The 14631-nt window shown below is 37.0% G+C and overlaps 1 protein-coding gene across 1 annotated transcript in view; it reads right to left on the reverse strand.

Annotated features, from left to right (window-relative positions):
* The window catches only part of METTL8 (methyltransferase like 8), a 52642-nt gene extending 41053 nt beyond the window's left edge, over window positions 1-11589 (reverse strand). Inside the window, exons 1-2 of the mRNA XM_012650683.1 lie at window positions 11542-11589; window positions 5253-5407 (exon numbers count right to left, since the gene is read on the reverse strand). Coding sequence (XP_012506137.1) covers window positions 5253-5395 — 143 coding nt within the window. The 5' untranslated portion in view covers window positions 5396-5407; window positions 11542-11589. The remainder of the gene's footprint in view (window positions 1-5252; window positions 5408-11541) is intronic.
* Between the last annotated feature and the right edge of the window lie 3042 nt (window positions 11590-14631).

The raw sequence follows: 14631 nt of genomic DNA on the forward strand, positions 1-14631 counted from the left end.
CCCAGGAGTTTGAGGTTGCTGTAAGCTAGGATGACGCCACGGCACTCTACCCCAGGCAACACAGTGAGACTCTGTCTCAAAAAAAAAGAAAAAAGTTTTGCTGCTAAAGAAAAATTTGAAAACCATTAGATTGGATCAAGCGTTCCCAAACTTGGCTGCTAAGCAGAATTATTAAAAGAGCTTTTTCAAATTAAAAACTCCTGGGCTATACCTCTAGACCTAGTGAAACAGTAACTCCTCGAGGGATTTTCATGCAGCCAGCCCAAAGCTAGCCCATGGGGTTTAAGAAGTGCTGGACCAGATGACCCTTGCTTTCCTCAGAGTTTACGACAAAACAGAACTTAAATCGGTAGGCAAGAATCTCAAGTAAAAGAGCAGGTGGTAGCATATGGAAAAAGAGAACACAGACGGCTAAATCACCAGGGTCTAATGAAGGAAAAAAAAATTGGTAAACAAAGAGCTTGCCTAGGACCAGAGGTTCCTCTGGAGATTTAATTGCCTGGCAAAGGGCCCATTTTATCTCACAGCCTACAATAACTATCTATGTTGGTGATGGTAGTCAAAATGGTTTAATTCAGCAGCTGCCCACAAAAGCATAATGTGAGCCACATATGTAATTAAAAAATTTTTAGTGGCCACATTAAAAAAAATTGAAAATAAAGAGATGAAATTAATTTCAATATTTTATTTAACATAATATATCCAAAATTTCATTCATTTTAATATGTAACTCAATATGGAAAATTATTAATGAGATATTTTAATTTTTTTTTTCCTGATAATGGAATCTCGCTCTGTTGCCAGGGCTACAGTGCAGTGGTGTGACCATAGCCCTCTGCAATCCTGGACTCAAGTGGTTCTCCTGCCTCAGCCTCCCAAGTAGCTGGGACTACAGGCGTATGCCACCACACGCTGCTAATTTTTCCATTTTCCTGTAGAGACGAGGTCTCACTGTTGTCCCGGCTGGTCTTGAACTCCTGGCCTCAAGTGATCCTTCTGCCTTGGCCTCCCAGAGGGCTGGGGTTATAGGCATGAGCCACCACACTCAGCCTTACTTTATTTTTTTGTACTAAGTCTTCAAAATCTTACAGCACATCTCAATTCAGACTAGCTATATTTCAAGTGTTCAGGTGGCTAGTGGCTACTATATTGTATAGTATAGGACTAATTAATTAAAAAAACAACGTATTTCCTTCTAAATTGATATTTTGTTGCAATAAAAACATAAAAAGTCCATGATCACCTTCCCAGCCCTAAAGACATGCTCTGGAGGCTAGTCTGTTAGAATTTTGTCTGCAGATCTCATACCCCACTTCACCTCTTCAGCCCTGGCCAGCAGCAATATCTGTGCTCTGGACATTTTCACCTGAATGTATTGCTCACAGATCCTATTTAAAATGCCTAAGACTAAATTTACAATCTTTCTTCCAAAATAAAAAGTCGATTTACCTCTTGATTTTCCTATTTCTATCAGATACCTAAGAACCAAAACTTAGGTGACTCAGAGTCAAATTCTACCTTTTCCTTTATTCTGCACAAGCACCAAGTTCAATTTATTCTTCCTTCATGATCTCTCTCTCCCTGGCCCTTTCCTGCTTCCAATTCTCCCTGCTGATCTGTCCAGCATACTGTTACCAAATATGTATACTTAATATGCTACGTATAATGTCATTTCTTTTCAATGGCTCTATAGTGCCTTATACTTCAGCTATGAATTCAGGACCATGCACAATCTTCATCCCATTCCCACTTTTGGCTTACATCATTCCAACCTTATCTTTCACCAATCTCCTATAATAGCCTTTTTTAGAGCAAATTATCCTGTGCACTGTCTGTACAGTGCCTTATACTTCCTCATCTTGGGGTTTTATGATTGTCTACCCACCTAGAATGTCTTTACTCCAGTTGACTTATTCAATAATTATTTAACAAATATTTATGTGTCAGGCACTGTGCTCCATACTGGAGGTAGAATAAATTCAGGCATACCTCAGTACGCTTCACAGATGTTGCATTTTTTACAAATTGAAAGTCTGTGATAATCCTACACATAGCAAGTCTATCAATGCCATTTTTCCAATAGCATGTGCTCACTTCTTGTCTCTGTGTCACATTTTGGTAATTCTTGCAATATTTCAAACTGTTTTGTTATTATGATATCTGTTATGATGATCAGTGATCTTTGATGTTACTGTTGTAATTGTTTGGGGGCATCATGAACCATTCCCATATAAAATGGCGAACTTAATTAATAAATGTTGTATGTGTTCTGACTATTCTGACCACCTGTTCCCCATCTCTCTCCCTCTCCCTGGATCTCCCTATTCCCTGAATACAACCATATTGACATTAGGCCAATTAATAACCCCACAATGGCCTCTAAGTGTTCAAGTGAAAGGAAGAGTCACATGTCTCACACTTTAACTCAAAAGCTATTAATAGAAATAATTAAGTTTAGTGAGGAAGGCATATTGAAAGCTGAGATACGCTGAAAGCTAGGTCTCTTCCACCAGTTAGCAAACTTGTGGATACAAAGGAAAAGTTCTTGAAGGAAATTAAAAATGCTACTCCAGTGAACGCATGAATGATAAGATAGCGAAACAGCATTACTACTGACATAGAGAAAATTTTAGTCGTCTAGATAGAAGATCAAGCCAGCTACAACATTCCCTTAAACCAAAGCCGAATCCAGAGCAAGGCCCTAACTCTCTTCAGTTGTATGAAAGCTGAGGAAGCTGTAGAAGAAAACGCTGAAGTTAGCAGAGGTTGGTTCGTGATGTTTAAGGAAAGAAGCCATCTCCATAATAGGAAAGTTCAAGTGATGCAGCAAGTGCTCATAGAGAAGCTGCAGCAAGTTATCCGGAAGATCTAGCTAAGATCACTGATGAATGTGATCACATTAAACAACAGATTTTTAACATAGGGGAAACAGCCTTCTATTGGCAGGAGATGCCTGCCATCTAGGACTTTCATAGCTAGAGAGGAGAAGTCAATACCTAGCTTCAAAGCTTTAAAGAACAGGCTGACTTTCTTATTAGGGGCTAATGCAGCTGATGACTCTAAGTTGAAGCCAATGCTCATTTACCATTCTGAAAATCACAGGGCCCTTATGAATTATGCTAAATGTGCTCTGCCCATGCTCTAGAAATGGAACAATAAAGCCTGGAGGACAATAGATCTGTTTACAGCATGGTTTACTGAATAATTTAGGCCCACTGTTGAGACCTACCACTCAGGAAAAAAGATTCCTTTCAAAATGTTACTGTTCATTGACAATGTACCTAGTCACCCAAGAGATCTGATGGAGATATTCAAGGAGATTAATGTTGTTTTCTGCAGCCCATGGATCAAGGAGTCATTTCAACTTTCAAGTCTTCTTATTTAAGAAATACATTTTGTAAGGCTATAGCTGCCATAGGTAGTATTTCCTCTGATGGATCTGGGCAGAGTCAATTAAAAACCTTTTGGAAAGAATGCCATTGAGAACATTTGTGATTCATGAGAAGAGGTCAAAATATCAACATTAACAGGAATATAGGAAAAGTTGGTTCCAGCCCTCATGGATGACTTTGAGGGGTTTAAGACTTCAATGGAGGAACTATCTATAGATGTGGCGGAAATAGCAAGAGAACTAGAATTAGAAGTGGAGCCTGAAGATGTGACTGAATTGTAGTAATCTCGTGATAAAACTTCAAGTGATGAGTAGTTGCTTGTTATGGATTAGCAAAGAAAGTAGTTTCCTGAGAGGAAATCTACTAGCAAAGATGCTGTGAACATTGTTGAAATGACAACAAAAGATTTGGAATATGACATAAACTTAGTTGATAAAGCAGCAACAGGATTTGAGAGGATGGACTCCAATTTTGATAGACATTCTGTTGTGGGTAAAATGCTATCAAACAGCATCACATACTACAGAAAAATCTCTCATGAAATGAAGAGTCAGTTGATGTGACTAACTTCATTGAAATTGTCACAGCCACCCCAGCCTTCAGTAACCACCAACCTGATCAGTCAGCAGCCATCAACACTGAGGCAAGACCCTTCGCCACCAAAAAGATTACAACTTGCTGAAGGATCAGATGATTGTTAGCATTTTTTAGCAATAAAGTATTTTTAAATTAGGTGTGTACATATTTTAAGACATAATGCTATTGCACATTTAATAGACTACAGTATAGTGTAAACATAACTTTTACATGAACAGGAAACAAAAAAATTCATGACTCACTGTATTGCAATATTCGCTTTATTGCAGTGGTCTGGAACCAAACCCAAAATATTTCTGATAGAAAATATATAATCCCAGTCTCAATTTTCCCCCACTTTAAGAAATCGTCCTGAGGTCAGGCACAATGGCTTACACCTGTAATCTCAGCACTTTGGGAAGCTGAACTGGGAGGATTGCTTAAGTCCAGTAGTGAAACAGCAGCCTGGGCAACATTTTTTTGTCTCTACAAAAAATATAAAAATTAGCCAGGTATGGTACAGCACACTGTGGTCCCAGCTACTCAGGAGGCTGAGGTGGGAGGATTGCTTGAGGCCAGGAGTTCCAGGCTGCAGTGAGCTGTGATTGCACCACTGAACTCTAGCCTGGGCAACACAGCAGGACCCTGTCTCTAAAAAAGAAAAAAAGAAAAAAAGAAATCTTCCTGATTTTGCATAGACAGAAATGGTTTTACATTACTGAGTTGTTCTTATAAGCCATATAGTCTACAACACTCCCTGGACTCTTACAACTTGCTGCCTTGTATGGCTAATTATTAACCTTTTTTAATAAATATCTATCTTCTCAAATAGTGTGGATTTCCTGAAAGTGTGGACGAGGGTCATATCAACATGTTCTCCCTGGTGCTCAGTAAGCAGCAGGAACTGAATACACATTCGCTTATTGACAAGTATTTGTACAAAAGGAAGGGCCTGTGGAGCAGGAGGGGCCCCACCTAGAAAATAGCCCCTCACGCCCCACCTAGTGATAGGCTGGCAAATCAAGAGCAGAGGTAAGAAGGAAGGGCCTGCAAGAACTCCAAAACACTAAAAGCACTTGGGTAGTTTCACTTTTCCAATTTCATTTGCAAAGAAGTTTAGAATTGGCAACACTTAAGTCAGCATCAATTACCCTGGCTTTTGTACCTCTAAAACTTGAGTTAGGTCATCAGCTTTAAAAATCCTTTCTTGGTACTAAATGAAAACAATACCACTGGTGATATTTAATAAACATATATAATATCAGACCTAAAAAGAAAACTCACCACATGTTGTGTTCAAAAACTTTGGCTGGGTCAGTTAAAATCCTTGATCCCAGAGGGGCCACTGGATGGTACCCACTTTGGTATCTGTGTGGCACCTTTCCTAGCCTTAGACAGGAAGTGAAATTTCTCCAAATGATATTCATCCTGAGCAATACCTGAGAAGTTACAAATGATTAATTAGTCATTATGAATTGCATGGTGTATTGTTTATCTAATAGCCAAAATCTGGTCCCTAAGGTTTACAACCTGAGAAAGGACATGAAAACCAAAAACTTTTACATGAGAAATAGGCAAGACAGCTTCTCTTCTGAGGTATTTTCCGGCCAAGAAAGGGGAAAGGAATATTTAGGGTAGGTGACATTGGCCAGCATTATTTCTATGCCACAGCCTTGATCAACTTTGCTTTGCTGGGTATTTGCTTATTTAATTTTTAGCACATGGTCAAAGCATATAAGCCCCAGATCCTGAATTTTATGTATTATATTCAGGAAAGTTTTTTAAAAAAGTGATTTTCTTATTTTGTTTTGGGAATTCTAAGCAAACATATTTCTTGAGAATATTTTGTGACCACTAGACCAAAAACCCTAGTAGAAAAATAAGAAAATAAACCTATAAGTCTCGTTCTTCATGCTGAACTGAATGAGAGTCAAGTAAGTACCTAAATACTATATTAAGACAGAGTCTCAGCAATTCTTAATTCTAATGATCCTGTATACATATATTTTTAAGAATAGTAACACAGTTACAAAACAGATTTCCCTATACAATGCGTGCTTAAATCCTCGCTCAAGAAGAGAATCACTAATTGATTAGCCCAAATCCATCCAAATTTCTGGAAGAATAACTTAAACAAACATTTAAAGAGTATGTCATCTTAATTATGTACTTGTAAATATGTCACTTTAAAATCTTTACGGGAAAGTATTAAAAAGATGCTTTAACGAGCTTACATTTTCCAATAAGAATTCATTGTAATACTGCTTGACATATCAGCTATTCATCACAACATTCAGCCTAACGCCATAAGCTGTCAGGTAGAAACAGATGGTAAAAGGTGTGTGTACACAACATGCATTAGGGACTATTGGAGGTGCTATTAGGCATAAAAATGCCATGTGCTGTACACCCTCTACCACTTTACTGAAAATGAATGGGTTTTAAGACTGTGAATTCCAAAATGAACTGCAGAATGTCAAAAATATGTCATTGTCCTTTTAAACATAAAATTCAAAATTTCCCTTTTGGAAAAAAAAGGGGGCTTTGTTATACACACCAAAAATACTGTAATGGTTCCATTCAAATGTAACTAACAGTGATGAGAAAGGAAACATTGAACAGCTAGTGCAGATGCGCCGCCTTGTTTGTTTTCCTTTCTCCACTAAATGCAAGCTCTTTGGGTGGAGGCAAATGCAATGAAATGCTCCGCCTACCACTACCTTCATCCTGATGTGCCTTTGTTCTCTTTCCTTGCCAGTGTTCCACATAAGAGTAGCAAAACCCTACCTGCAAAATTATTTTTAGAGCTCTTTCTGAACTGAACATAATTCATAAAATCTTCTGAATGCTGAAAAGTAGAAACTGATTACACCTAGAAAGAGAGGCAATTCATGCTCAAAAGTGTGAAATGATGTAAATGTTTCCCACCCAGGAAAGCCAAATCAAAAGGAAATTTCAATCCTTCAAATAATCATGCCATACTTATCTATATCTATCTATATATAGAAGAGAAAGACAACAAAAAAAAAGGCAAGAGTGTCTCTTACTATAAATGACCGAGAACCTCTGTAGACAGTCAGAGACAAAAGACATAACCAGACTGGATATTAGGCAATTTAGGAAAATGTCAGATTCTGTGTGCCTTGCTGCCTGCTAGCCTGTGGGGAGAGCACTGTGTGGCCAGGGTCGAAATATGTGGTTCCCTGCTTAGGCAGCTCTTTCTCTAATTAACCACACAAACATATTTATGTATTTCATTTATTTATCTGTAACAGACACACAAAGCCTTGTGCTGCTATTTATCTTTTTTAAGTATATAATAAACTTACATAAAAGAAAATATATAATATAGATAAATACATAATAAAATTATATAAATGCCTTCTTAACGAAATAGCTAGCTTCTAGAGGCAGTACCAAGTTGCTCATGAATTGTTTGACTGGTTACATAAAAATAATGATACTTGTCTGACTTAAATTTAATTGCAAGGAAGTTATTTCATATTTTCCAGGGTAGCTCCTAAGATCCTTGCAGGGAGAAAGAAGGAAATGACAGAAGAGTGTGACAGTATACAGGCAGCTATCCAGTTATTAACCACAATGATTAACAAATATCTGCTTTATATAATGACTACTATGTTAGCTTCAGGTTTACTAGGTCAGGGTTCCATTTTGTGATGGGAAAAGAAGAGAAGGGCAGGGCCAGCTCCAAATAGAATTCTGGTAAAGGAAGTTGGTTTCGGCCACCAGAATGACCCACTCCCTTTATGTGTGTTCTCTTAACTCTCTTTTGGCATACTCTAATTTGAATATGAGTTTACCTAAGATATTATTTGCATAATGAAACTGTGTGGATACGTAGTATTTTTATTTGAAATAACACAAAGAAGTACAGTTTAAAATATTCCCTTCACTCAAAAGAAGGCAGGGAAAGAAGAACAGAGGAATTAAAAACAGATGGAACAAATAGGAAACAAATATCAAGATGGCATATTTAAACTCAATCATATCAATAATTTCATTAATGTAAATGAACTCCAATTAAAAGGCATAGAATATCAACTTGGATAAAAAAGCAAGGGCTGGGCACGGTGGCTCACGCCTGTAATCCTAGCACTCTGGGAGGCGGAGGCAGGCGGATCGTTTGAGCTCAGGAGTTCGAGACCAGCCTGAGCAAGAGCGAGACCCCGTCTCTACTAAAATTAGAAAGAAATTAACTGGACAACTAAAAATATATAGAAAAAATTAGCCGGGCATGGTGGCGCATGCCTGTAGTCCCAGCTACTCAGGAGGCTGAGGCAGGAGGATTGCTTGAGCCCAGGAGTTTGAGGTTGCTGTGAGCTAGCCTGATGCCACGGCATTCTAGCCTGGGCAACAGAGTGAGACTCGGTCTCAAAAAAAAAAGCAAGACCTAACAATATATTGTCTATAAGAGAACCACTTTAAATATAAAGACACAAATATATTAAAATTTAAAAAGATGCAAACACTGCAATGAGAAAGCTGATGGTGCTATATCAATCAGGGAAAGTAGAATTCAAGAAAAAGACTATTACAGAGATAAAGAGGGTATTTAATAATGATAACAGCCAATTCATCACAAGATAACATAGCAATCTTAAATGTGCATGTACCTAATAACAAAGCTATAAAATAAATGAAGCAAAAATGGACTGAACTTTCTAAAAGGAGAAATTAACAAATGCATAGTATAATAATACTTGAAGATTTTAACAACCCTCTTTTAGTAATAACTAAAACAATCAGCTATCAAAAATTCAGGAAGTTTACAGAAGATTTGAACATTATCAACTTGACATAAATGACATTTATAGAAAGACACTATACCTAATAACAGCAGAATATACATTCTTTTCAAGTGAACATGGAACCTTCACCAAGGTAGACTATTTAGGCTGGGTTATAAAATAAGTCTCAATAAATTCCAAAGTATTGAAATCATACAGAGTATACTTTCTGACTTTAACAATATTAAATGTTAATATTTTTGATGAATTAATTCATTAGTAAATATCCCTCCTTATCTCTGGTCATAGTCATTTTTTTGAAGTCTACTTCATCTAATATTAATACACCCCTACCAGCTATCCAATGTAATATTGTGTATGGCATATCTTTTTAAAAAAATTTTAGTCTATTTATGTGTTTACATTTAAAGTGCTTCTCTTATAAGCAGCATATTGTTGGTCTTTGCTTTTTTATCCAAATTGACAATGGTATCGACAATAGAAAAATTCCCAAATATTAAGAAATTAAGCAATACCCTGGTAAATAAATAACCTATGGGCCAAAGACTAAATCTTAAGAGAAATTAGAAAATATGTTGAACTGAACGATAATGAAATCTCAAAATATCAAAATTTGGAGGATTCAAATACAGCAGTTTTTACAAGGAAATTTATAGTTTTAAATGCCTCTACTAGAAAGGAAAATGATCTCAAATCTGTGACCTCAGCTTCTATCTTAATAAGCTAGAAAAGTAAGAGTAAATTAAACCCAAAGTAACTAGAAAGGAAATAATTTTTAAAAAGCAGAAAACAATGAAATAGAAAATGGAAAACACAGAAAAAATCAAAGTCAAAAGTTAGTTCTTTGAAAAGGTTAATAAAACTGATAAACTTCTGGCAAGACTGATATCCAAGATAAATTTCCGATAACAGAAATGAAACAGGAGATGTCACCACAGATCCTACAGATGTCAACAAGCTTATATTGGGATATTACAGGCAATGTTATTCCATTCATTTAGATGGGACAAACTCCTTGAAAACCACAAGTCAGCAATAATAACTTAAAATAACACAAGAGAAAATCTAAATAGTCCTGAATTTATTAAATAAGTTAAATTTATAATTAAAATCAAAACAAACATCCAATAGGAGGGCTATTATTAAAAAAAAAGCAGAAAATAAGAAGTATTGGTGAACATGCGGAGATACTGGAACCCTTTTACATTACTGCTGGAATGTAAATGATGCAGCTGCCGTGTGGAACGGTATGGCGAATCCTCGAAACATTACTCAGCCTTAAAAAGAAAGGATATTTTGATGCATGCTACAACATGGATGAATCTTAAAGACATTATGCTAAGTGAAATAAGGCAGTTTAAAAAAGGGCAAATATTATACAATTCCTCTTAAGTGAGGTTCTGAGAGTAGTCAAATTCACAGAGACAGACAGTAGAAAAAGTTGGTGCAGTGGCTCACACCTGTAATCCTAGCACTCTGGGAGGCTGAGGCAAGAATCACTTGAGGTCAGGAGTTCAAGACCAGCCTGAGCAAGAGCAAGACCTTGCCTCTACCAAAAATAGAAAAATTAGCCAGGAGGCTGTGACAGGAGGATTGCTTGAGCCCAGGAGTCTGAGGTTACAGTGATCTATAATGACACCACCACTGCACTCCAGGCTGGGCAACAGAGCAAGACTCTGTTTCAAAAAAAAAACAGAAAGAAAGAAAGAAAGAAAGTAGGGTAGTGGTTGGTGGAGGCCAGGAGAAGGGAAGAATGGAGAATTAAGTGTACCTAATGGGTGGGGGAGAGGAAATGGGGACATGTAGTCAAAGGATACAAAGTTGTACATATGTAGGATGAACAACTCTAGAGATCTAATGTACCACATGAGGACTATACCCAATAATGTTGTATTGTATTGGGGATTTTTACTAAAAAAGTAGATTTCAGATGCTCTTGCCACACACACGCAAAAAGGGAAACTATGTGAGATGATGTATATGCTAATTTGCTTGACTATGGTAACCATTTCACTAGATATATGTATATTAAAACATCTTGTTGTATACCTTAAATATACACAATTTTAAAAGGAAGCTAGACAAAAAAAGTTTTTAAAAAGTATGGTTTCATTTGGGGAAAATGAAAAAGTTATGGAGATGGATGGTGGTGATGTTTGCAAAGCAATGTAAATATACTTAATGTCACTGAACTCTATACTTAAAAAGGATTAAAATGTAAATTTTATGTTATGTATATTTTATCACAATATAAAAACCTTCTCACAAAGAAAACTGCAGGCACAGATGTCTTCGCTAGTGAATATCAAACATTTAAGGAAGAAACACCAGCAATCTTACACAGACTCTTTCAGAAAATAGAACACTTCTCAACTTGTTTTATAAGGCCACTATAACTGAGATAATTGCACATTTGCGTGAAGTAAAGGTTTAAATACTGGCCACATTGTTACACTGAAGTTTTCCCATCGATTTAGTGCTTCCCATTATAGTTTCAAGTTATCAAATGTTTTTCAGGAACAAAACTTGAGGACATCTAAAAGGGGAAACCTGAGTAAGAGTTTTCTCGGCATGTCTCGGTGTGCTTTAATTGTGAAGGCTCATGTTTAGTTTGCGTTACTCCAGTTCAGAGCTGAGAAAAAGAAAGAAGGCATCAGAAATCTCCACAAATCCTGGTGAGGTGTTTGAATTTTTATATACTGTATGAAAAATGTGAAAATGTGGTCCTGACCTGTCACTTAGCTCAGACTAATTCTGCCATCAAATTCTAGCGTATATAATCAAATGCCATTTCTTCTACTTACTTTGCCTATAGGTTTCCACTGTCAGCTCACCATCCTACAGTGATTCGTCCTCTTGAATCCTGTAAAGGCCAAAATGAAACAGAATGAGCATGACTTGAAGGCTATGGCCCTCTGAGATCTCAATGCCAAGACTCAGTCATGAATCGTCAATTGGCTAAAGCAATCACCAAGGAGGAGACCCAGAGAGGAAATGAAACTCATACAAGTATGAGATTGACAGAGTGTCATTATCAATAGTATTTATTATGCTACCAAGTATGAAGAGGTGTACCATGAAGAGCTAACAGACTTCCTATCAGCTCTGGGTGTAGGTAGGTATGCGTCTATTTTAGAAGGCAAGGAAAAGGACAAATATATAAAATGACTTCAAGGAAAAGATGCTTTTAATACTTAACCAGTTTTCTGAGCCAACCACCACCACAATGAGCTTAGAACAAAAGAAGAAGTCTTGATAGAGAAGTACGACATGTGGGGAACAGATCTCTACCCGAACTTCAAATTTTAGCTAAATGCTTTTCCTTCTACTAAAATGGAGCCCTTTTTACAATGATTCACACATCTGCCTAACCATACGAACAAACTATAACATAATCTACTGGAACAGGTAAAATGTATGTTACACACATGAAAAGGAGCTTCTTAAATAATTGCAAATTTTATTTTGTGGGGCAATAGTTTTAATAACTTTTTTATTATTAAAAGGAGGATTTTAGTTAAAGGAAATAATATAAAGTATATTGAAAGAAATATTTTAGGAAGTAAAGCACCAATTCCAATTTATCTTTCATATATAATGTCCATTATTGTTAAGTCCTGGGAATTCAGAGATAAATCCATTTGGTTCCTGCTCTCAAGAAACTTACCTCAAGCAAGGAAGAAAGAGATGCAAACAAAGCGTCCCGACACAATATATAGTAAAGGTAAAGGTAAGTATAAGGTGTTATTAGAACGAATACGCTTAAGGTCACCCACGTAAAAACTGGCTTTGATTCTAATCCAAGCAGTCTAACTGGAGAGCCCGTGTTCTACCTTTCTGTACCTTTCTTTCTTTCTTCCTTCCTTTTTTTTTTTTTTTTGGAACAGCTTTGTTATCCATATACGTATTATCGACTCGTTTGCCTTCTACTTTTGAATACCACATACACAAGAAGGATCATGGTACTAATCCTCCAGTTTTCACTAGGGTTGCTAATTTGTTGCACCCGATTTAAGGAGGCCCAGAATGCCTTCTCTCCCTTCATCTCTCTCAACTCTGTTTCTCCTCTTGGGCCTTAATCAAAGAGCAAGCAATGCCACTAGGAGGCACGTGTCCCCAGATTTAGGAGAACACAGTCATTCTCTTAACCAGTACTCAAATCTCAAGACACAGGCAAAGGGCTCTTGCACCACCTAATTAATGTAACATCTTAACACCCAGGTCTTTTCACTGGTCTTCTGGTTTTGCGCAGCTGAGGAGTACAGGCAAGGAAAGGCTTCTTAGTTCCCTTGCTTTTTAAATTTGATCCTAAGATTGCCTTCTTATATTTTAACATTAATACCATTAGAGGAACACCAAAGAAACAGTAAATAGTACTGCTGTTTGTGTGAATCTAGAATGACTATCCTTAGAGCACTTTGCTGGCTCTGGGAAAAACTCTTTGCAAGACTCCCCAAGAATGATTCCCAGTTGTCTCAGCTTGCTGAAACCCCAGGCAAAGAAACTGCTGTTAATCATACACTAAATGCCTGTCCACCATTTAAAAGTTAACTCTCCCTCAATGTTTCTTGAGTCCTGAGCATCCTTTAAATAAATAAATTAGTGAGATATTCATGTTTTCACCTTTGTAACTCTTCAGCTTTTATTCTCAGTTTGGAAGCTGGTACAAAGGTTTCATTCAGAGGAGCAAACATCATCTAGATAAAGCTGCACTAAACATTACCTGAGAGGCTAGAATTAATGAGAACAAATTAAAGTACTATTGTTGTACTCTTTTAGAGAGTGAAAGCCAACAGGTAAGGAACACTTAAGTCTGAACTACTCTGCAATAAAAACTGAAGCTTCAATTAACTCTGGCAATTTCAGAGAACTCCGAGGGTGACCGTCTGCCAGGCAAACAGTTCTGGCAACTCACACATCTTGTTTTAATCTTGCTTTGGATGGTTATAATTTCAGGGTATAAATAAGGTCATTAGCAAGAACAGAACAACAATAATTACAGTAAGTATTTGCAGAGCACTTTGATCACACTGTGACGTCAGTCACTGCAGCTTCACAACGGGAATCTCATGCTTAGTGTTTGCTCTCCATGACTGCCCTGAAGGGCGACTATGTGATACTCTCACACAAGCAGAGGCTACTGGGATGCAGAAGTTATTTCTTTAAAGGATTTCATGTAAGCCCATCTCAAACCTCAATCCAAAATATGTGAAGTGTACACTATTCTAATTATTCTACAAGTTGTCTCCAAAAGCGTTATGCCAGACCAGAATGAAATCAGTTTTAACTCACCTGGCATTTCACACTTGTCTGTGCTACAGTAACTTCTGGAGATGGTAACCAAATTTAGTGGGCTGATAAAGGATATTAAGTTACATTCATACTTTAAGTGCTATCAGTCCTTCCTTACAAGTGTGGTAAAAACTCACATGGATGAGATTAATGGAGTTCTGCCCATACTGAGACTTCTGCTTTCCTGTTCATTGCAGAGATCCTTATCTCTAGGTACACCAGGTGACGGGAGGTGCTTTGCTCATATGCAGGATTTACTCAGCTATGTTTGGACTAATGTATCAATAAGGCTGCCCTGGCTGAGGGTAGAATATTAGAAAAATCAAGTCAGTAGTGGATGCTAGATACAAAAAGTTTGGACTATAACATTAGTGAATAAAGGTATCCAAATGGATGTATTTCCGTAACTTTAAAAGAACATGGGATTCAGCTAGGCAGATGTTATAGCATGGTGTAAATTCTATTTTAAAGAACTACAATTAGTTATAACTTGAAAAAAATAAAGGAAGATAAACTGCACTGTGGAATATCAGGTAAAATTTTGACTCTCACTTCACAGAAGGCACAACACAATCAGAAAAAGGGTCCAGAGAAGGAAAAGT

The sequence above is a fragment of the Propithecus coquereli genome, unplaced genomic scaffold (assembly GCF_000956105.1).
Source record: "Propithecus coquereli isolate 6110/MARCELLA unplaced genomic scaffold, Pcoq_1.0 Scaffold34, whole genome shotgun sequence".
Lineage (NCBI taxonomy): Eukaryota > Metazoa > Chordata > Mammalia > Primates > Indriidae > Propithecus > Propithecus coquereli.